General features: G+C 35.8%; 3 protein-coding genes across 6 annotated transcripts in view; 1 reads left to right on the top strand and 2 right to left on the bottom strand.

The window, feature by feature from the left end:
* Nucleotides 1–22,927, bottom strand: LOC133522461 (sulfotransferase 1C4-like). Its single transcript, XM_061857822.1, has 7 exons — nucleotides 22,574–22,927; nucleotides 21,375–21,503; nucleotides 19,089–19,188; nucleotides 15,188–15,495; nucleotides 14,903–14,997; nucleotides 12,983–13,160; nucleotides 1–436 (listed from the first exon to the last, which is right to left on the bottom strand). The coding sequence occupies exons 1-7, from the start codon at nucleotides 22,641–22,643 to the stop codon at nucleotides 318–320; spliced, it is 999 nt and encodes a 332-aa protein (XP_061713806.1). The 5' UTR covers nucleotides 22,644–22,927; the 3' UTR covers nucleotides 1–317.
* The window catches only part of LOC133522462 (ecdysone oxidase-like), a 63,785-nt gene that overhangs the window by 25,375 nt on the left and 14,266 nt on the right, over nucleotides 1–24,144 (top strand). The window lies entirely within an intron of this gene.
* On the bottom strand, nucleotides 1,382–12,084 carry LOC133522460 (uncharacterized). Of its 4 annotated transcripts, XM_061857821.1 has the most exons (9): nucleotides 10,237–10,556; nucleotides 7,587–9,804; nucleotides 6,154–6,362; nucleotides 5,043–5,395; nucleotides 4,595–4,726; nucleotides 2,980–3,236; nucleotides 2,721–2,892; nucleotides 2,448–2,544; nucleotides 1,382–2,179 (listed from the first exon to the last, which is right to left on the bottom strand). In XM_061857821.1, the coding sequence occupies exons 4-9, from the start codon at nucleotides 5,158–5,160 to the stop codon at nucleotides 2,152–2,154; spliced, it is 804 nt and encodes a 267-aa protein (XP_061713805.1). In that variant the 5' UTR covers nucleotides 5,161–5,395; nucleotides 6,154–6,362; nucleotides 7,587–9,804; nucleotides 10,237–10,556; the 3' UTR covers nucleotides 1,382–2,151. The 4 variants fall into 4 exon arrangements, 1 of the variants encoding a protein (XP_061713805.1); XR_009800061.1 differs by lacking the exons at nucleotides 1,382–2,179; nucleotides 2,448–2,544; nucleotides 2,721–2,892; nucleotides 2,980–3,236; nucleotides 4,595–4,726 and having other exon boundaries at nucleotides 5,181–5,395; nucleotides 6,284–6,362; nucleotides 10,237–12,082; XR_009800060.1 differs by lacking the exons at nucleotides 1,382–2,179; nucleotides 2,448–2,544; nucleotides 2,721–2,892; nucleotides 2,980–3,236; nucleotides 4,595–4,726 and having other exon boundaries at nucleotides 5,189–5,395; nucleotides 10,285–12,084.

Here is a 24,144-nt window from a genome sequence, read left to right on the forward strand (position 1 = left end):
ATATACACGATGGGCCATCATACTGGCCCACTAAGACGGGCCAGCGTGTAGAGAGGGTAGTGGTGTCGGGTGGCTTTTGGCGCGGCGGGATGGCGATGGGATAGCCACGGTGTCGGTTTCTCGTCCGCACATCAAAGGTAGTGGGCCAGCGTTGGTGCGCACGTATCTACACGTGGCCCGTTCCGTAGAGCGTTCTTTCAACCATCGCATGGCCATCTCGTTGGTCCAGCGCTGGTCCATCGTGTAGAGGATCCATAACCATCGCATGGCCACCTCACTGGTCCAGCGCTGGGTTATCGTGTAGTGTAGAGGATCTACTACATTTCTGAGTGGCTCGGGAAGCGCAGGTCGGTGTCGGCGAGGTTCTCGTTCATCCAGCTCTGCGCCTGGGCTGTCATCTCTTCGTCAAAGTGATCGCGCCACGCGCCTGATTTACCTACAACAATATTTACATAGGTACATAATTTAATGAAAAACCTTCATTTCAGGCAACTCTTTTTTTTTATACTACGTCGGTGGCAAACAAGCATACGGCCCGCCTGATGGTAAGCAGTCTCCATAGTCTATGTACGCCAGCAACTCCAGAGGAGTTACATGCGCGTTGCCGACCCTAAACCCGCCCCCCCTAGTTGAGCTCTGGCAACCTTACTCACCGGCAGGAACACAACACTATGAGTAGGGTCTAGTGTTATTTGGCTGCCGTTTTCTGTAAGGTGGAGGTACCCAGATAGCATTTTAGACTTGGACCCGCCTTGCAACAAGTTTGACGTATCACAAGTGAAGGGTTGTGACAAGTTTGCGATGACAAGTATGTACACTTGACGCAAGCCTGGATCAAACCTCCTAGTTTCCCAACAACAAACTTGCAAGAAGTTTGTTTTGCAAACTATGTGCAATAATGACATGTTCGATTTGCATCGTGTTTGTTTCGACAATTTATATGCAATATTGACATTGTAAACCTTACATATTTTTTGTTTTAACAAACTATATGCAATACTGATATTATCAACCTCGCATGATGTTTGTTCTAACAAATTATACGCAATACTGACATGTCAGATTTACGTCTTTTTTGTTTCGACAATTTAAATGCAAGGCTAACATGTCAAATTTGAATGATGTCTGTTTTCATAAACTATATGCAATAGTAACATCTCAGCTTTGCATAGTGTTTGTTTAACTAAAGGATTCTTCGTCACAATCGAGTGCGATGCTGGCGAGGCGTGAGCGAGGCGCGTCGCTGAGGTCCGAATGTTAGCCTCACGTCGTGACACGAGGCACAACGGTGTGTCGGACTGTCGGTGTCGCGCCCGCGCCGACGCCCCGCCGGCACCGCGCTGGAGTGTGACGAAGCCTTAAACTAACTAAATAAAACAAATTATTCATGGGTAATTGTGTAAGATTTTATTACAGTATTTATTAGGTATGGAACACAACATATTATTTTACAGTACATATGGTGCTACTTTCCCGCACGCGTGCGGGAATGAGCACTTTCTGTGCATATGTCGAAACTTTAAAGACCCATATACAGTACATATGGGTCGTTGTACGATACACGTGCGAATCAGTAATTCGCATCTAGTGTCGATTTCAAACACTCCCTTCGGTCGTATTTTAATTTATCACCACTCGTTGCGAATTTCCTATTTTTTGCATTTGTATCGTAAATAACTATTAAAGCACTATTGGTTAAACTGACTGGTGTCAGTATGCAATAATAATATATAAAGAGTACCAACATACAGTATTGTTACTTAATGCACAGGCTCGTTATTTATCCCTTAATAAGACCCCAGTTATACACTGGGGAATACATCTACAGTAAAAAAACCTAAATAATTAAAAAAAACACGTGGTAAATATATGCACTCTACCTATTAGTACACTTGATTTGACATATATTCTCTATTAAAACAGTGATATGATAACTCACCTTCCTTAACAGGCGTAGTGCATAAATTGACCACTTATTGCCGTGGATTTCTTAACACCAAAATTAAATACTGATGAAAAAAGTAAGTATAAGGTACGAAAGCAATATATATCAACTATATAATAATGGTTTTCTCAATTGAAAATGCTGAAGGATTCTTCCATTTTCTCATATTAGCTATGTTTAAAATATCGCCTCTGCCTTTATAAGGGTTATGCTTGTCTGTTTAGTCTTTCTGCCCTGAAACAAATAAATAATATTATAATGACATGCCGTTTTTACCACATACCAATCGACTTGAGGTATGTATCATAGACGCATTAAGGTTACCTACTTTATACTTATTTTTTTAGGATCAGAAAAATAACAGTCAAACGTGGGCAGTTATTTCAGAAAATTGCGATGCAATGAAGGTAAATGGGTTTGTTTGCCATAATTTACTTTTCTATCGACACCGACCTTAGAAACTAGGGATTTTCAAAGCATTAATCCTTACAGTAATTCTTACCTTCTTGTTGTCCTAACTTTAGCCTGATTCAGCCAGTCGCTAATTATTTCTTTCAGGTTTTCTTCTGTCGCATCTTCGTAAACTTTCTTGCAGATTTCTGAATAAAAAACGATTTGAATTTACTTGTGCTTACGAAATTTTAAGCAGGCGTATGGGAAAGGTATAAATAATACTTTTTTAATATAATTATTAAATATGATATGAGGCCGTTAATGTCAAAGTCGATGTTGAGATACTTTAATGTTAGGAAATTTGGTCACAAAATATACTTACGAAAGATTATTTTACAGGTTTCTGTCTTTAAAAATGGTTTTTTATTGGAGTTCTTCATTTGTTTTCCAGTTAAGGAATATAGCTCGGCAACTTCGTCTTGTAGTATTCTTTTCAACATATTAGTGGTTAGACTTCGAATGTTTCTACCGCCAATACCAGCCAAAAATGATACCTATTAAATAAAAGTTACAAAATTACAAGATAAAAAACAATACATAAGTGTTGGACATAAGTAGACAAGTGTATACTGTATACTCACAATTGCCTGTTTGTTCCGGACTATTTGTAACTGGTCATTGAAATGACAAAAACTCGCATCATCCTTTACTGGAAGAGTAGCTAATAATTCAGAAATTTCTAAATTATCTTGTGTATATGCATTAAAGCTATCTGCTGTATGTGTCCCTAAAAGTATGTCAACTTTTCTATTCAATTCAGACATTTGTTTGGCCAAGTCAGTCACGACCTGGATTAAATGAGCCTGCTGCATGCCAAATTGTTTGCTTACCGAGCAGCCTACAACAATAATATGTAGTTAGATGGTGTCACAAGGGAGCTAAATTACATTTATGGAGAAAGCGTACATAATAATCCTTGACAAAGTAAAGCTCGCTACGCTCGGGATTCTAAAATAGAATGCACGATGAAAATACTTTTTCTCCGCTCCACCTCGGAAAGGCGCTCTTAATATCCTTTAATATGTGTGTGGAAAGTTACGTTTTATCCACATGGGGGGAATGTAATTTGATACAAATTCTAACAACAACAATATTATTCATTTTCTGCGATAATTTTGAATGATAAATATTGAATAGCAATAATTTTGATTACATTTGCATTATTTAACAGCTTGTATTTTCCTCGCATTGTTGTGGTGAAAAATGTTGTATTGCACTCGGCGGCAAAGTTTGTTCAACCTCTCGTGCTTTGAGGCCCTCGCACGCTCAAGATTCCACTTTTTGAACCACTCGCTACGCTCGTGGCTCAATTTCGGAATATTTCGCTGCCTCGGGTCTCAATATAAGCACGAGAAGTTAAACAACAACTTTGCCCCCTTGTATAATAAATAACTATTGCTAGGTACCATATGTAACACATGCCTATACTTTTTACGCCACCTTTGAGGAAAATAAAAGACCACTAAGACAATCAATACATCCACCATCCACCTGACATCTGTCATTCAACATCCGTTATTTGACGTCCGTCTTCAGACATTCGTCATCCGCCATTCGACAGTCATCCATCATCACAGACTAGATCCAAACACCGCTATATGAAGCATATGGAGCTCAGATTAGAAGCTAAGACCGCGAGGTCACCACAAATATAGGAGCTCTTTTGCTTATAAAATACTGCGCCGTGAGCCGCACAATTGAATTGATTCCTGTTCTAATTTATGCTACAACAACATGAAAATGATATTTGTTATTAATAAGGTCACAAATTAGTATATGGGAGCGCCCGTGTGTGGTGACCTCAAATAGTGTCGCATGCTCCGCGTCTAGTGGGTAAAAGAGATCCGTGTCCATCATCTTTCGTCGTCATCGTCATCATACCACAAATCACAATGGCCGCAAAGGTAAAAATTAAATAATGTAGCCCTAGATATTTTCACAGCACATATTCATATCACCACATTTCACAAACCAAGAGCAAAGTTTTTGCTACTCATGCCGATTTTAGTTCGTTGCCATGCTCACGATTCTGAATGATCATAGCTCGCTACGCTCGTGATTATATTATAGAATCGGCACTCGTTGCAATTACTAACTTTGCTCTCCTATTGCACAAATAACTATTTCTGAATAGGTGATGTGAAGAAATATTCTATCTACATCTAATCTAAAAACAATGACGAAAAAAACACATACCAGAGATACCGTTCGAGAAATTATTTGTGCAGGCTAGAGTATGAGTGGGACTACATACAATGATAGAGTTTCCATCTATTGCCCCATGGTTGTTAACTTCTGCACAGTTGTTAAATTCTTCAGGCACAATGTCTGCAACAAACACATAAAAGTCAAACGTTAAAACAATATATAACAAAAAATTTAGATGCTACAAATTATTTCTAAATCTGCTAAAAATGCGTATCAGATAAGCTGTCACACACGGTGGGTAGAGAATGTAGAGATTTAGGGTGACTCCCTTAAAAGTAGCTACCAAAGCTATTTTTATTCACCCAACACGATTAATAACCAAAAAAGAGACAGAAAAACGGACTTCAGTTAAAAAAATCAGTTTCAAATTTTATTTCTACGTAACCTCCTCGGGATCCTTAAAATAGACATGGTCAATATACAATAAACCAATTACCATATGCGTGGTCTTCAACTCCACTAGAACACAGATGGCCTTCTACAGCTGGGTTGTGTTGACAATTCATCTCTTTAGAGGAATTACTGGCATTTTTATTTGTGTCTGCTACTAACATGGCACTTATTTTAGGTTTAGGAGGAGTTGGATATTTCACTAAATCATTTTCTTTTTTTTTAATATTTGCTGGGTTTTTGACATCTTCATAATGGGGTATTCATCTTCTGAGTTAGAGTCTTCTGGCAGGGATATTTTTTTTAGTCTTCTTTTTCTTTTTCTTACTTCCTCATCAGAATCCAAATTGGAAGTTTCTTCTGCTTTTTTCAAATGGAGACGGGCTTCGCTATAATTTTCTGAAAGTAAAAATGGATTCAGGAAAATTACGAAAAATATATATTCGAGATGGTATTGTTTTTAGGGTTCCGTAGCCAAATGGCAAAAAACGGAACCCTTATAGTTTCGCCATGTCCGTCCGTCTGTCTGTCTGTATGTCCGAGGCTTTGCTCCATGGTCGTTAGTGCTAGAAAGCTGAAATTTGGCATGGATATATAAATTAATAACGCCGACAAAGTCATACAATAAAATCTAAAAATTTTACGTGTAGGGTACCTCCCCTACACGTAAAGTGGGGGTGAAATTTTTTTTTGCTTCAACCCTACAGTGTGGGATATCGTTGGAAAGGTCTTTCAAAACTAATATGGGTCTTCAACAAACATTTCTTGATAAAGTGAATATATTCGGAGATAATTGCTCCGAAAGAAAAAAAATGTGTCCCCCCCCCCTCTAACTTTTGAACCATAAGTCCAAAAAATATGAAAAAAATCTTGGAAGTAGAGCTTAAGAAAGACATTAAATGAAAACTATAGCGGATATGATCAGTTTAGCTGTTTTTGAGTTATCGCAAAAAGTTTCCCCTTCATACTAAAAAGACGTACACCCACAGTTCATCCCTTGGTTAACAATCTACCATACTTTAAGCTCCAGTTTAGCTTATTGTGATGGAAGAGTAACTACGGAACCCTACTCTGAGCATGGCCTGACATGCTCTTGGCCGGTTTTATTTCCTTTTCAGGTAGGTCCGGAACCCTAAAAATATATGAAAATTTCATACCGTAGTATTTTAGAATTTTTATTTTATACTGCGGCCATTTATCCTCGGGTTCAGCTTTCCTTTTTAACAATTTGTCTTTTAATTCTTCTGTACGTACATTAGGGTACGAACATAAATTTTCATTTATTACCCAGTTTGATGCAATTATTCCTGGTGCATCAGCCTCGTCCACAAATGTAACAATGGCAAAATGAGCCATTATAAAGAATCTGAAAATACATTACAAAATAAGTACCTATGAAGCATAGCTAAATTGACCAACGAAATAAGTAAGTAGTAACGATTTTGTCAATAATTCTGGGAGTTTTTCGACTATAAGCGGTTGCGGTGAACATACAGGATGGTTTTTTTATGGGTCAGTATTGGCAGCTACTATAATCCCATGCCCTATAAGAAGATTATCTTAGCGGGCCTTTAGATTTTTTTAAATTATAACATTGCAATTTTTATTTTAATGTAGGCAGTAACAAAATTGGTTAAAACAAAGTTTTTTAGTGCCATCTGTCCTGCTTCCATCAGGGATTTCATAGAGACCAAGCCATGTTAAGGCAAGGGCACTAGGAAAAACACAAATCAAAGAAAACGTTTCCCATACATTGTGAAAATGCTCTTTTATTACTTCGGTCAATCACTCACATACTCATATTATACGCTTTTTAAAATCATAATTTTGTATGAAGACATCACAATGGGGAAGGCAAATGTTAAAGGTTTTGATAGATGCCACCAGCATATGTTTCCCCAGTATCTAGTTTTGTTCTATGGGATTTCAGCCAAATCCCAAACTAAAATTTGACGGGGAAAACCTACGCTGGCGCCATCTGTAACAATACTCTGATGCTATTGGATTACTAAAAATCACGAAAATCAAAGTTACTATTTTTTATACATTTTTTCACTTATGAAGACATGCTGCAAGCTGTAATGAATCACAGAAATATCCTTATGCGATTAAGTGAATAACCTTGTATTTTTAGCTAATGTATGGAAAATGTTTTCTTTGATACTAGGTGGCTTTCCTAGTGCTCTTAGGTTGGTTTCTTGATCTTAATCCGTGATAGAAACAGCGAATGGCATCAAATGTCTATTTTTAAATAATTCAATTTTCTCCCTGACTGTGCATGGTTTCAAAATTATTTAAATGTCATAAATTAAAAAGCTAAAAAAGGTTTCCTAAAACTATTATCGCGTAGCGGCACGGGGGTTTAGCAGCTACATACACTTGCAGCAGCTACATCCACTTCTACTATAGGACTAATATATAGGACTAATTTCAATATCGCGAATAAAATGTTGGGTGTTTCATACACTTCGGCTCTGCAAAAGCAACTTGTATTAACAGTTTGACCAGGGGCATATTTCTCAAAAGCTTGTAACTTGTATTAACCAGTTACAAGCTTTTTAAAAATAGGCCCGGCTTGATATCCACATACCTGTAGTAAGTAATCATCCACTTTGACAAAATCCACAAGGCTAGTAAAGGATAGGACAGGAACAAAGGACATTATGGATTAAGACCTATGAATGCAGCATTTTGATTGCGACATGGTGATCATGAAAAGGGAGAAGAACAACTTTTCCCACAATATCCGACACAGGTTTTTCACATAGACTCATTTTTTCTTTTACTATATTAATTCCTATACTAGAACTTTCTATTAATGGTGTACCAAAGAAGTTTTCTTTAGTTGCAAACTCTTTACAGAGTATAACCATGCTCTGCACATTATTGGAAAACACTATGTTGCATACTGCTACAATATTACCATGTTTTAAAACACAATATGAATCCGGATGTGCTGTTTTTATTACAAAAGATTGAAATTTAATTGAGCTGAACTGCTGTAATTTATCACACCCTGGCAAAAGCAAGCCTGATGAGTGAGGTTTTAAAAATATTGGATAAATAGAACCACAAGGTAATATGTTTTTAGTCCAAAAGTTAGAATTACTCATTTCCCCGAACCTCTTAATTATTTGCTGAAGAGGTTTGGCCCCTTTTCTGATATTCTTTTTGAAAACCTGTAAAAAGTTTTCAAATGGAAATGCTGCACAGGAATCAAGTGCACCAAATTCATATACATCATCACTGAGGTGTACAAGACCATGTAGATTATAAGTTGCCATTTGGGCGCCATATAAATTGATGAATGTTTTGACAAAATGTTTTAGCAGATTTCTAGCATATTCATTGTATTTAAAGCAATATTCCGGATTTAATAATATACTCATAGAAACAGTAAGGCTTATAAAATTGTTATAATATGATAAATATTCAGACTTTAATTTTGAAAGTACTAACGGCCCTGTGTATAGCAAAAAATTGCGAAATTCAGTTGCCTTCCACCTTTTGACGTCATCCAAAGAACGTGGTTTCCTATTGAACTCTAAAGGCATGTGCTTGGCAAGAGCAACCAGATCAGCACTGATGTTATTTAAAATTTGACGAGGCAGTTTTATTGGTACTGGTCCAAACATCCATATATAAATAAGACTGCGCACAACACCTAGGCAAACAAGGTGCATATAATCCAATGGGAAACTTTTAATAAAATTTATGCCTGGTACTGATATTAATGGCGTTTGAGTACGGTGAAAATCTTCATCATCCATCTTGAGAAACTCTTCATGGGTTCTTAGAGTTGCATCACACTCAGGAAATGTCATTCTGTTTTCCAAATAAACACCAGGCTGTCTGCACTTTGTACATGAATAATAACCTGTGTGTCCTTTGACTCCTAATAGAAAAGATTTTGCCGGAGTATCACAAACAAAACCTTTAATAGCAACTTTAATGTTTTTGCCGTTAATAGTCAAACCCGAGTTAATCAATTTAGCAACTTCAGAAATAAATTCTTCCATAAAAGATGTGCAGCTAATAGGTTTTTTAGGGCCACAATACACACCAATAGGGAACACAACCGATTTTATTGCAGGAACATTATAGACAGAACCCAAAATTGGCCAAAACTCCATTGTACTACTTTTAAATAATGGTAACCCATCAATGCTGATTAATAGAAGAATTTCATTATCATTTTCACTAACAAATTTCAATATTTCCCTCAAATTTTTCTCCAAACCTATATGAGAGTAATGTCCTGGCTCAACAACTCGACAGATAACATTTGCCGGAGTCTTAAGTAATGATCTAGCATCAGCTGGCAAATCAAAACATTCATGATCTTTTAATATATTCAGCAATTCATTAGTAGCAACATGGGTTATTTGATTTTTGATAGCCCAATGTCTCAAACTATTTTTAAATGATTCATTCATATCAATTGGATTAACCTGGTCATCACTATCACTATCTGATAAAGGCTGTTCATTAATAAAATTATTAAATGCCGAATAATCATTATAAGCTGGAGTATTTTGTTGACTTGGAGAGGAATTGAAATGATTTTGAGGAGGATGGGAACAATGTCAAGAGGAACCCGGGCTATTCAAGTCAAATTCGTTCTCTGCCATTAGCTGCACCACCTGACGAGAGTTGTGATGAGAAAACAATATGTTTTCCTCTGTGTGGCTGTCATTGGTCGAAATATTATTTGTTTGTGTGTTTTGTGCCATTTCTCGTTTTATTCTCTTTAACTGTCCCTGCCTAGACATTAGGACAAAAGGTTTTCGAGACATGTTCAGTTCTTCCTAAAGAAAATAAAAAATAGAAAATAAGTAAATATCTCTAGAAGCCGTCAGATTTTTAACTCTAGGTACCAATATCATTCCATATCGACTCATAGTAATGTTTTCGTACGCCTAGCATATCTTGGCATGTGACGCGCGAGTTCATACTTCAAGCGTGACTCGAAGTATAAAGTAAATAAGCTACAACCTGTAGGCCTAGCATATCTTACGTTGTACCCTGAACTCGCGCGTCAAAAGTCAAGTTATGCTAACAGGCCTGCTTGCCCTTTAGCCATCAACACACACACAGTGAATCCTTCCTTAAAGCATCACCTCTGGGGTTGAAGACGTCTAAAGGCTAAAATGATATCTGCTTTCGTATAGATAGGCCGTATTCTCGTTAAAAACAACAAAATCGTTACATAAGGAAATTAAAGAATTTAACCTACTTACCTACTATGTCCAGTAACAATAAAAACTTTATCACAATATTCACAATACCAGCTTCATGCAGCCTCAGCCATCTTGTCTCGACCGCCTCTGCTGCCTCTGCTGGAGTTGTTTTTTTTTCTTCATAAGGATTTTGGGCGGTAAATTGGTAATAGCACAATACGGCCGGCGAACGGATGGAGCTGTCAGGTAGACGCTAACCGCGCTATATACTGGACCATGATATTAAAAAACGGTCAAAGTTTTGTTAGACAAAAAAGTGCTCTATTTTTTGATTCTTAAGGTTTAAATTTAAGAACCTCATAATACGTATTATTAAAGCAAGTAGCGAAAGTTGCGTCTGTTCAACAACGAAGGATGATTCACGACGCTTACCGAACACTTGCGTAGCAACACGAATCGATCTTCCATTTTATGTCTGACATATTATTTATCGTTTAGTAGTACTGAAGTTAGGGGTCAAATTATATTAGACATTGAGACGATTCAAATAATTTTTTTTGAAATGTGAACTGCATATCGTCTTTGTTTTGGGTTTGCGAATTGGCGGCATGGCGGGAATTCGTACAATAACCAACTAATCAACTATTAATGTATTGTATTTGTCGAAAGAGTACGAAATTTCGCTTGTTTTGTTTTAATTAATAATAAAATAATCATAGAAATAATATTCATGTATGGAATCAGATATTTTTAGCATACTTACTTACGCCATTCAATAGATTTTTCTAGTACCTTGGAAAAATATAGTTAGCAATGGTCTTATTTAATTTTTGCCTAATCATTTTAGGAATCCTTTCTAAGATCAATTACCTGGTAACTTACAACGCAGGTAACCAATAATTAGGAATACGGCAAATATTAATCCTTAAAAAAATAATAATATTTAAGTAGGTACATTAGTAGCAAGTTCTGGTCAAAGTACAACATATTTTCGGTATCTGAGGTACAACAAAGCAACTTTTTAGACAAGTAAGCTTCGTAATAGCACTTCCAATTGAGATTAGGCTGAAGTAATCCTACCATCGAGTAGCTAATTACTTATTTAACTTTAACCCATATATTATATTCTTTTTTTTATCTGTTAGCAAAACATGAAATCATCATCCTTGATGTAGGTACTTAACATTCGATATACTGACTTTTCATAAGACAATTTATATTTTGATTTTTTTCTTGAGATACCGACCGCTTTCAAGTTTCGTTGATAGCTTGATTTTGATGATTAATAATAACGTTTCAAATAATATGAATGAAGTAGGTATTTCAATAACCGTGGCAATGTGGAAATATTGCCAACTGTCCGAGGTAAAACTAGGACCAAGGTAAAAGAGTTACTTTAAATCAATACAAACTTAAATCTGAAAGATCATCATCCGTTTGCAGTAAAATTGAAAGATCATGTAGGTATTGTGTCCTTTTGATGATAATAATTATGTGCATGTAGGTACGTAATTTTACTAATTAATAAAATAATTTTATAAAAATTAACTTTGCAGCAACTTTGAAAAATAATTAAATTAAAGACCATGTTTCCAACTTAATGTTACACCAAAGTTAACAGCAACTTTAAACCAAACACGGAAATAGTATTTTATACAATCGTAATACAATAGAGAGCTTTTCAGTCGAGTACCGTGTTTAGGCAACGAAGCTTGCTGAGTTGCTTAAGTGAGGTACGAGATTGAAAAGCCTGATTATATCACTATTGTATACAATACTTTTTCTACGAGCTATCAAAAATAGTATTTCTTTTACTATAAAACCTAAATAAGTAATGAAAATTGGTAAGTAGTACAAAAGACAAAAACGCGCGAGCCTCTGCCCGCCCGTCCCCCGTTCTATGGGAGCGCGGCGGCACGTGATTGGTCTATTTTTTTTTTTTATAGTTGATTACAGCGTATCGAAAAAAATTTGTACACTTGAGTTGGGAGTCCATATATGAAAAATATGCAATTATAGTTTTGTATACGAAATCTTAATTCAACCATTACAGTCGACGAGTAGAAAAATCAACTTTGATACTGGAAACATCATCAAAGTTTGCAGCAATTTAGAATTTTTTTTTTATTAAGCTTGCAGTTTGACGTTACACCAAAGTTTGCAGTAGCTTTAAAATAAATTTGAAAGATCATTTTTGCAAATTAACATATCAGCAAAGTTTGCAGCAACTTTGAAATATCATGCTTGCCACTTGAAAAAACGTCAAAGCTTGCAGCAACTATAAAAAAAATAATAATATCATATTTGCAACTTGAAGTCACAGCAAAGCTTGCAGCAATTATAAAACAAACTTGAAAGACCATCTTTGCAAATTGAAATATAAACAAAGTTTGTAGAAACTTTGAATCAAATGTCAAAAATCATATTTGCAACTTGCAGTATCTTCAAAGTTTGCAGCAATTTTGAAAGATTATATTCGAAACATGAAATAAAATGCAAGATTGCGGCAATACTGCAACATATTTGAAGCATTATATATCAAATTTATAAGTTGCTCCAAGATTGATACAAGCTTGCCTTGTTACATTTGACGTAGCAATTTATAATCAAAGAAAAATCATATTTGCTGCAAGGTGATCTGCTATCTGGGTACTTCCCCAGTTGGGCTTTGCTCTAGATCTGGACTAGTGTGACTTATACCTTAAGAGGGAAGTATACCACGTGATTACGTGCGTCGCATATATATGTTGCAGGCAGTAACGTATAGTTACTGTTAATGTATTAATTTAGGCATCTAGTACACTACCTTTCCTTATGAAGACCTTGTCTTTAGTATCATCTTTATTTAGAAACCCTTCAAAGTTCACCGCCTTGTTATTCCTGAAGTTATTTATGTCCAAGTGCTGGCAAAGTTGTGCAATTTCTTCATTGGTGAATTCTTTGCCGAAGAAATTTGCTACTCGTTTAATAACTGAAGATAAGTCCTGAAACATGTAAGTTTGTACAGTCAGGAAAGCAATTAGCTTAGCAATTAACCCTACATACAAGTATGCAGGGGTGCTAAGCTATAGTCAGTCAAGCAAAGTATGTCAGTAGCATGGTACAGCAAAGTGAAGTAGGGCAACACTCAAAAAGCAGTATTGCGTTCGTATTGCGCTAAGAAAAGCAGCAATGTACATCAAACCAAAAACATTATTTTTTCTCTCTTTATTGGGGTAAACAAACAGCCACTACAAGTAATACTTACAAAAATAATTACTATATTGTTTGCAATATGTGTGGCCCACAGCGATTACCACTGATTGATATAAATTATATTAATTCAGAGCGAAAGCTAAACACCGACAGTCTTAAGGACTCTTGGTATCAACAACAACATAGAATGGTTGGTTATGTATTTGGTAGGTACATGAAATACAGTACAAGAAACTAGAAGAAGTACTTAGTTTATAGGGTGTGTTAAACATCAATAATACGTTTTTTATAAACATGTAAACTACAACCTAAAATATCTACTAACATAACCTCAAATTATACAAATATTTACGATCAACGAGCATGATTGTATATTGTGTGCACCTTGACTTGGCTTAAGTTCATGCACAAGCTTATTTAATATATTGGTATTTAATGGTGACAGCAGAAATTTCTCTTGAAATAGCAACGATTCAGAATGTAAAGTAAACAAACATGATGGCTGTCATTCACTATCTACATTCCAGAGATAAAACACAGATGACAATCGAAAACAGTGTTGCTAACCCGCGATTATTCAAATTTGCCGCCTTTTGCTACTGACAGCATTTGCTTGACCAAGTATAATAGCTTTGCTGACTGTACAACATAGGACACAAAATATCATGAACACTTTGGCTGACGGTAATATAGTTAAGCGTCGTTAAGGCTGCGTTTTGATTTGACTAGAGATGTGCGAGGATAAGACCCAATAGAATCACTTCCTTTGTTTTCCTCGCTCAGCGTGCATTGATTCTATTGGTTAAAAACACATCCATCGCAACGCATCCTCGCATATCTTTGGTCGAAACGCAGCCTAAGCCTATAGTTGCTTGTTGGCATACTGTCAGCGAATGCGTTAACTAAGTACTTATTAAAAATATCGAAAAAAAAAGCAATTTGTATTTTTAAATAACCGAGAAAATTGTATGGTCCCGAGGTTGTTCGGAAAACTATAGAATCGACAAAGTAATACTTTTTCCGGAATCCGGACTTATTATGTAGACGGTCACTTAATGTACAAGGTGTAACAAAAATAGTCGAGATCCATTTAAGGAAATCGAAGAAAAAAAATTTTGACGAGAAAAAAAAATCTTTAGGGCATGTAATCCCTATCGGCCAACCCTCCAAAGTGTCAAAAATTTTCTGCGTAAATTTTTTTTTTCTACTTTTTCCTAATCAGAACACGATACTGAATATGCCCCCAAACGGACCCCCACTATTTTTATTACACCCTGTATTTATGTGCTTATTTTTTAATGCTTAAGGATAAATTGCTTTGTCAAACTCCATTTTATCCCAAAATAAAAATCTGCCGAGATCTCTTGAGTAAACTTCAACTTAATCTGCGCTGGAAGGAGCGATGGATGTGGCGACTGCTGTCTATATGTTTTGTGGTTCGCAGTGCCTTAGTAGTAATACTGTAATGCTACTAATGCTGTGTAGCTATTTTGAATAAAAAAATAATAATAATATTTCTGGTAACACTTACCTTCGTCATATCTTCATAGAAGATGAACAGCATGTTTTTGTGGTGACGCAGCGCCCACGCTTCTTTTAGATGAAGGAAAAATGGAGAATACAATACTAAAAACAAAAATAATGTTTATAGTAAATTTTGTCCACTAACAAAAAAATCATGTCAACATCCTCAGTCTAAATTTGTAGAAAAACTTTGTCTTTAATAAATTAAATATAGCAAAAGGCAAACGAAACTGAGACAGTTAACAAAATCTACAGTCAAATACTTATTAACTACCGAATGCTTCCAACTCACCCAAATCTTTCACAAAAAGATTCCAATATGTTTTAAAGTCCCCAACGTAGTTAAAAATCCGTCTACTAAGATGGAAGAAAGACACCGCCACATCTCTCGGATCCCGCGCCACGTACACCAACTTAGCTTCCAGCAGGTTCGGGGGCAGGAGCGGGAGGGGCAGGTGGGACTTGATGAAGCGGGGAGAGGGGGCGTTGGCGACCAGCTCGAACGAGGGCGTGGTGATGGCCAGCTCGCCGAGGGTCTGTATTCTCTGGAGCTGCTCTGGTGCGAGACCTAGTAGGTCTGTCCGGATTATATGAGTGCCTCTGTAAACGAGTACCATAATTAAATCTAAATCGAATAATTATCTTCTTTACCCAATTACAGCAAAGTAAACAAGAAGTATTACGTTTTTAGCAGTCTGTACTAAGTTTAAGTTGGCATAATAGAAAAAATCACGAAAACGTGTCTAATTTTAATTTATATTTAATTATAATTGCATATCGTTACACTGCATACCATAGCAGTATAATTTTATAGTATAATGTAGCCGAGGGATCTAACAAGAATTATTTTAAACAGAAATATATATTTAGAGTAATTGAGTTAAAAGTCCTCGAAGACCTTAAGCCTTCATTCGATCATCATATTATTATGGGTGATTTTAATACATGTTTATTAAAAAATGATTTACGATCCAAATCATTAAATTATTTAGCTGGCAGTTGCGATTCCATTCTCTCTTCTGGTACTACTCACCACTTTCCCGATCTTTACTGGATCTTACTCCTTTTTCCTCTTCAAGTCATGTTGCTAAATACGAGAAATAACCGGCAGTAGAATTCTCTTACCACGATTTGCTTCTCTTATCTTATAAAATTCGACCGCCTAAATCTAAACCTAGAATCCTAAGCAGTTGTGCGATGATGCTCTTCAGATTGATTGGAGCGTGATATCTGAGCCTTGTGATGTCAATGACAAGCTTCTTTTATTTAACTCTCTTCTATCACCGCTTTATGATACTCATGCACCAATCCGCCCCGTTAAAATTAAGCATCTTCCGGCTCCCTGGTCCCTGGCTGACCGATAGCATACAATCTTTGATTGCTAAGATAAACTTAGCAAAAGCGAAATACGCCACATCCACTGTTTTATTGGAAATGGCGATCCTACTAAAACCTAAAAATTCCTTAAGACATTAGGAGTAGGTAGATCTTAGCAATCCCCTGTGAATAATGATGTAGATCTTGATTTAATCAATCAGCATTTCTCCGCTGCTGCTACTTTCAGTTAACCGATCATGACTCAGACTCTCAACCATCTCTCTAATTTCACAACTTCTGCCTCTTCTCAATTTTATTTAAAAAGTTTCCGAATTTGATGTTAAGAAAAACATATATTTCATATATTCATATTCATTTCACCTATCATACATTATTATTCATTTCTTGACCGAAGCGTAGCGGAGGTCTACGTTTTGACTCGCGCAATCTGCTTTCGTATGTCCGGATGTTCTCCTCTACAGGTCGCAATTCTCAACCGATTCGCGTGAAATTTTGTGACCATATTCTATGATTAATTTGTTACAGTAACAGGGAAACTGTTACAGTTTTTGTAACAGTTTCCCTGTTACTCGATATGTCAAAAGCATTTGACTGTGTGCAACATAAAATACTTTTACAGCAACTAGAGCGCATTTGAGTAAGAGGTAACGCATTGCAATTATTCAAAAGCTATTTAATTTATAGAGAACAAGCTTATCGAACATTACGATAGACAAAACAAAACAATTGAGCATAAACAATCTACGTTTGAAAAGGTTTTAGTGGGTGTACAGTCAGCGTCAAATACTTTGTGGCAGTCAAAGTGGCCAAATAGTTCGGTACACCATACTAAATATATGGTGTACCGAACTATTTGGCTACTTTGGTTGCTACAAAGTATTTGACGCTGACTGTACCTCAGGGAAGCGTGTTGGGTCCACTTCTTTTCTTTATTTATTTAAACGTCCAAATCAAATTGAAGAGCCAAGTGTGATGTTCGCAGATGATGCGACTATATTATTCTCAAGTGATAACAGGGATGAAGATATAAACAGTAATATTAAGCGCATCCTTAGAATAATTCTAGATTGGCTTGATACTCTAAATCTGAAAGTGAATCTTAGTAAAACAAAACTGATTCAATTTAGGCATTATAAAACTCCACCAATTCCATTAGATATATCTGACGCCGGGACTCCTATTGAAGAAATTACGGGAGCTATCTATTTGGGCAATTCTATCGATGTGCAAAAAACATTTAAACTACAAAAAAAATGCTTAAAAGCTGTATATCGTATGCACACCGAGGAATCGCTTCGTAACGTATTTAGAGAAAAAGTTTTTTAACTTTAACCTGTATTTACATCCTAGAACTATGTATTTTTATTAAAAGTCAATCTGTATTTTTTGTTAATAAGTCATCATTAAAAAACAACATACGTGACCAGTACAAATATGATAGTTACCTTCCAAAGGTAAACAACTCTTTGTACAAAAAAAGCACTTTTATTATGGCTATCCGCATTTTCAACCATCTTCCTCTAGATTTAAAAGCGCTAGATGGAATTATGTTCAAGCGGAGCGTTAAGAACTGGCTAATCAATAAAGTATTTTATGATTTTAATGAATTCTTTGCAAATTAATATGTTACAGTCTGTCAAGCCATTTCCGTCGGTGGAGAGGGGCGGCGGGTTTAGAAAATGTAGGTGCGGAGGCTGATGGAATATTTTGATTTAGCGCCTTTTTCTACTGGCAGAGTGGTTTTACCGGCTATACCTATGTACTTAAGTTTAAGCTTAGTTTTAGGATAGGTAGGTTACCCACCATAAGAAAATTGTACGCCCTAGCAGGCAACTGTTGACGCTTATATTGTAAAAAAAGACCACCTTTGTATGTACACAGTTATACAATAAAAAATATTCTATTCTATTCTATTCAGAATGCACGACTGATATATGAAATATATTATTTAGTTATCATGCGTCTCGCTTGCGCCAGTACATGTACGGAGTACGAGCGAAATGCACGATAACAGAATGACATCAGTGTACGTTCGAATTAGCCTGTTAGGCAAACATTGTTTCGAATGTCCATCTGTTCTACTCTACAGGTCGCATTTCTAAACTGATTTCCGTGATTTTTTTTGGGTAGGTTCGATAAAAGGGTGGTCCAAAAATATAGACTTATAAAAATTCCTTATCCATGCGGGTTTTTTAAATTCCTATATACGTAAAAAGTATCCATAGCAAATTTTGAGCAATTAAACATCATTTAAAGGTATATCTGAGGCACTATAAATGAAATAATCCTGCCATACGAAATTGTATGAAAATAAATGGACTCATCAATAATTCTGCTTTGGAAATGTCTTTAACGGCTCTTTATATGTTTTATATATTGGTTATAAGCATGTTAAAATATGGCGGTCGATTTTTTTTACTTTTAGATTACTTTGTATTTTTTTATTTGTATGAGGATACTCCAAAACACAAAATCATAGCGACCACTAAATTAATTTCATTGCAAATGAGTTCAAATTTGTCACATAGATTACTATTCCATAATATAATAAAGGGAGCGTTGTGAAGATAAAATCTATTCTACTTTTTTTCTATATACAAAGTTGCACCACCCTATTCGATAATTATGTTTTTTTGTTAATTTAGTTTTTATAAATACTTCTAAACAGCGGAGCTAACCATTTATTCTGTTTTAAGCTATGCTCGCGAGGTCTACAGCTCACAGAGCTACTAGTTTAGGTTTACTGCGAAAATTGATGACAAAAATATACAAATAAACTTTTATGAACTTCCTAAATCGTGATATTTGTGATAGACCTATCGTGTAATGTATTTATTTCAACATCTGGTACTCACTCGAGGTAGGGATATCTCTCTCGCAAATCTAACTTCAGAGCCCTCGCGTAATCGAGGTCGTTTTTAACCAGCCACACCAGTTCCTGTGTCCAAGTTGTTCCTAAAAATTTAACATTCAAATTAATATTTTTTCAATATAAATAGGTAGGCTTAAAATGCAGACCCAATTTTTTTTGTGTATGAAGAAGAAACTTCTGCGAACGATGCTGTTAAGCTCCGTTTTTTTTTCATCACATTTGCTCGTAAACGGTGTTTTGTATGCTAGCATACTGAGATGGAATGATCTATATTACGGGCTATAAGTATTATAATGATCTATTCCACGGGCGTAAAAGTTTTTTTTTAAATTTCATTACGCTCATGGGCATATAGGGCATAATGTTTTTTTTCAAGTAGGTATAAATGAGTTTTACTTTTAAAAAACTAACGTTTATAAATTATTATTTTTGTGTATATTTATAAATATTAGCCGCCGAATAGGTCTGTGCCAAAGAGTAAAGTAAGTATATAGGTAAAGAGAGCCCTCTTGAAGCATTTTATTGAAACTCATTTGAAAGCGCCATCTCTGATTTCCTCCACATATGCATTCGTAAGTGTATTTTCGTTCTACATAATATTAGGTGTACTTGGTTGGTTTAGAAGTATTTTTTTGTTTGGTTTCTTGTAACAAAATTGGTTACAAGAAATCAAACAAAAAAATTACTTCGAAACCGACCAAGTAGACCTAATACTATGTAGAGAAGGTTTTAAAAGAATGAAAAGAAAAGAAAAAACCTTATACTAACGTAAGTATGTTTATTGACTTCAATTTGGTATACAAGATAGTAATAGAGTAAGTGTAAGTACTTGCAGCTCCTAGACTCTTTGAAATTGTTCTTCTTTGTAGCCACAAAGGTACCTTACCCTCATTTTCTGTGACTTATGTACATATCTCAGTCTGACAGTACTCTTTGGTATTCACATAACTGACTTGCATGGTTCTCAACCTCCTTCTTTGACATTAACAGCTAACTGGACTTGAATTCAAAATATTCCGGAGGTAACAGGCACATTTGGAGAATTTAGGGTAAATTAGTCTAGCTCTGTAGCTCCGTAAGCAGTTCGCTCCAGATATTCATTAAAATTGACACATGAGTAATGATGTCGTGATTCGGGTCTTTGTTGTAGCTGATGCATTTCAGGCATGGGTCGTATGTCTTGTCTACGCACGTACCTCATAGATGCGCTCTTGTTCGGTTCAGATTTCTTTGGCGGAATCAAATCGCACGAATCTTTGCAGATGGTATTTTATTCCTACCTTCGAGATTAGGAGATTATTTCTTCCTACCTAAACCTCCCGGCATCGGCATTACCTTGACCACTATTAAAATGTTGAACCTCCAGGTTTTGTAACATTAGAAGTCTAATTTCCCTATTTGAATCTAGGTACTCGAGTTTATGCTTGCTCCATTTTTCCTCGGCTACCATTTGAAAATTAATAGAGAACAAATAAGCTCTTAAATCTTTATTTATTTATTTTTGATTGACAGCAAACAATAGTTGCTGGGTAACAACATTATAAATATAGAAAGATAGAAAGGCCTTGACAAACGAGGTATATACAACCTTCTTAATGTTGTATTCATGCCTTAACATTATATCCATTTGTAGTGACATCTAGTGATGTAGTTTACATAATCGAAAGTCAACTATACGCAAAAGTAGGTTTTCTGGAATAAAATAACAGAAATCGCTACCATCTATACTAACTTTAATTATATTGCTAGTGTGCCCCCCCCCCCCCCCTGTCTGTGCCTTCGATGCCTAACCTGTCTGCCTATGTAGTGTGATGAAAATCATTGTAACTCCGGGAGCATAAGAATATTGCAAACTCGAGTCGCGGCTGTCGTGAAACAGCCTCGGTTGCAATATTTCGCTTACTCTCCCCCCCTCGTTGCACAATGTACATTATCTAATTATGCATAACATTAGATGTTTTTGTTGTGTAAGCTGCCGATGCATCCTACACCATGCATTTAAGGGTTAGGTAACTAAAATAATAGAATTGTTCTTAGGCCTTGTGCACGAATTACGCGAGCTTCAATAAGGGGGAGGGGTCACGACAAAATCACGATAGATCACGTTGGGGGAGGGTATAAGGAAACCTCACGTGTATTTTTCTACCATGAACGAAACTAAGAACAAATATCGACCACTTCTCGTTCTTACCTGACCGGGGGTAAGTGACCACCCACACGTCGTCCGGCCGGACGGCTATGTTCAGAAAGATGTCCGTTTCGTTCTTACCTGACCGGGGGTAAGTGATCACCCACACGTCGTCTGGGCGGACGGCAATGTTGAGAAAGGTGTCGGCTTCGTCCGCATACGTCGTGGGCATAATGCAGCCTATATCTCCGAATGAAGCAAATTCCCAGCCTGCAATAAGCAGTTCGCTATACCTACTAAACGACTTATATTAGATTGTTAACCAAAACCTACATTATGTTTATTTTAAGTCGTTTTTAATTTTTAACTTACAAATTAAAAAACAATATTATAAATGTGTAAACCGAGCACTTTCATTTGATACCAAACTCGAGCATACTTTCTTGCAAATAAGATAACCAGAATAGCAGGACCCCTCACAAATAGCCTTTTGGCCTTCTAGGTCTTCTAGCTCCATAACTCCTTGATCCAGCCTGCTCATAATTTAATGACTAAAATATCCCTCAACTACGCGTTTACCCAATTTAATTTATATTAGAACAAATTTCGGCCCGATTCGAATAATGATTAAGACACGTTTAAAAGATTGATAACTAAACGACATGTCAAAATTGACGTTTATTTCGATTCCGCTGTGATTCCAATACGATCTATCTTCGATATTTCTAACGTCAAAGTGACATTGGTTGCCCGAATCGAGCTGCTTCTGTCAATTATACGACATACAGACGATATCTAAATGAGAATTTATCTAAACCAGAACTTATCGTTATCATATTGCATTCTTCGAATCGGGCCATTTATTTAAGTTATTGTCCTTCAAACTATTCTTTGATAGCTCATCTTAAAAACATGGATATGCCGGGACACGTTAAAATTATGACATAACTCATTTATGTCAAAAACCCAGTTATGTTCAGGAATAATTCTGACTAAAGATTTTTATGACTTACAATTTTATGCATAAAGGATTATGACAATTAAAAATATGACAAAAGTTGTTATGCAACCAGAGGGAGACCCTTAGATAAGCGTATATAGATAGTAGCGTATAGAGAGATAAGATAGATCGTTTTGGGGCACGGCTAGGGAGCCAGCACTGGTTTTCAAGATGAATGTAAGAACTTCGCTACACGTCGCTCGCTCGTTCGGTTACTATTTTTGTTATTTACAGAATTAAAATTGCTATTTATTTTTTTTACCTATGTATAATATTATATAGGTACTTTAGGGTATAGTAGGGATACTAAATATATAGTAGCTACGTTCAGAAAACATACCTTCGAAAAGAGTCGTCAATTGCTTCTGAGTCGAGGAATCTAACTCCTGAACTTTTACTTTGCCACTCATTATAACAGTGATATTATACCTACTTCAATTACAATATGCCGATTATATATTAGTTTATATTATTACTGATGCCGACTGTGACCGATCACAATGTGAGCACCAGTTTGTTGAAATGACTGCAATGCAATACTTGCAATTTGAGACTTAAAATAAAAACTAATAACATAATAATCTTTATCTTAGATTAGACTTTCGCATTATATTATTAATCTTAGATAACAGCTTAATAAATCCGGTTAAATGCGAGTCGGACTGGAACATCGAGGGTTCCGTACAGCACACAAATTTTACGTCTTGTTCTCTTCGCAAGGAAATAATTATAATAACAACTAGGGTTATGTTCCATCATTGTATCTACCCGTGTTCTACAGACAATAAATCAATTATGAATTATGAATTATGAATTAGGGAGCAAATCAAGTTTATGAAACAAACAATTTAAAATATTTACCCCCTAAAAGTACGTTTGTTTGCAATTTAACTACAAAATTAAAAGGCTAAGCACGAAATCCAGCTCCAGTTGAAATAATATAAGATAGGCAAACGTGCAAAGATTAACGCAGACGGATGACATTGTAATCGTTTAAAAAAACATGTCTCTAAATATGCCTTAAACACATTTGTTATAAGTTCCAAGATGGTTCCAACCATTGCAATCTGTGGGTTTTAACCTCATTTCATTAATATATATCATATTTTTATAGAGTAAAATCTGTGACAAGTAGACGGACGGACAGGCGAAAATGACGGAACTGTAAGATCTGCTATTTTGGTTACGGATCCCTAAACATAGATAGGTACAACGATCATGCTCTTTTTATTAGGTCGCTAAAAAGTAAGATTAGTCGTTTGCATATTTATTTATCGGAATTATCTATAGCCACAGTAATAATCAGGGGTCGGACAAAAAGTGCGGATGACGTCAAACCACTTATAGGATGATTTCAAATAGTATTTTTGATTTTCATAAACAATTATCACTTATCATTTATCGACCTCTTTATTAAACGATATCGCCACTTGAAATGAGTAAGTACGTTTTTGACTGACACATTGTCAATCAGATGAACAATAAATTGACTTCGTTTTATTAAATAAATATAAATAAATTTATTTTATTCACTACATCACCCTACCACCTGTATTATTAATTCCATGGATTTATTTACGATTATTTTGTTACTTCATTAATACTACTTTGTTACTACATGTCACACGGAAGTTTAAATACAAACTCAAACATCATCCTGTGTGCAAGATTACGTCATTTTTACGTCATCCGCACTTTTTGTCCGACCCCTGGTAATAATAGTTCAATGTCTATCTATATTAGCTACTTAATATTAATACTATTATTAAATAATCGCACAAAAATAACGCTTATCAAAAAGGGACACAACATTTTATACTCGTAATTTCGTTATTTGCCTCTCTATGACTCTTGCATGTCCGAGCGATAGAGAGGCAAATAACTAAATTACGATTTTCAGGTTTCGCGGCA

The sequence above is a fragment of the Cydia pomonella genome, chromosome 10, assembly GCF_033807575.1.
Source record: "Cydia pomonella isolate Wapato2018A chromosome 10, ilCydPomo1, whole genome shotgun sequence".
In the NCBI taxonomy this organism is placed as follows: domain Eukaryota; kingdom Metazoa; phylum Arthropoda; class Insecta; order Lepidoptera; family Tortricidae; genus Cydia; species Cydia pomonella.

What these genes read in the sequence shown, in the direction of transcription:
- LOC133522460 (XM_061857821.1), bottom strand. Translation starts at nt 5,160, where the DNA reads ATGTTAGTAGCAGACACAAATAAAAATGCCAGTAATTCCTCTAAAGAG. An exon ending in AGTTGAAGACCACGCATATG is followed by an intron (nt 4,727 to 5,042) that starts GTAATTGGTTTA and finishes TGTTTGTTGCAG; the next exon opens with ACATTGTGCCTGAAGAATTT. An exon ending in AACCTGTAAAATAATCTTTC is followed by an intron (nt 2,545 to 2,720) that starts GTAAGTATATTT and finishes TTTTTTATTCAG; the next exon opens with AAATCTGCAAGAAAGTTTAC.
- LOC133522461 (XM_061857822.1), bottom strand. Translation starts at nt 22,643, where the DNA reads ATGAGTGGCAAAGTAAAAGTTCAGGAGTTAGATTCCTCGACTCAGAAG. An exon ending in TCTTTTTGTGAAAGATTTGG is followed by an intron (nt 14,998 to 15,187) that starts GTGAGTTGGAAG and finishes TTTTGTTTTTAG; the next exon opens with TATTGTATTCTCCATTTTTC. An exon ending in CAAGGTCTTCATAAGGAAAG is followed by an intron (nt 437 to 12,982) that starts GTAGTGTACTAG and finishes ATATTGTTGTAG; the next exon opens with GTAAATCAGGCGCGTGGCGC.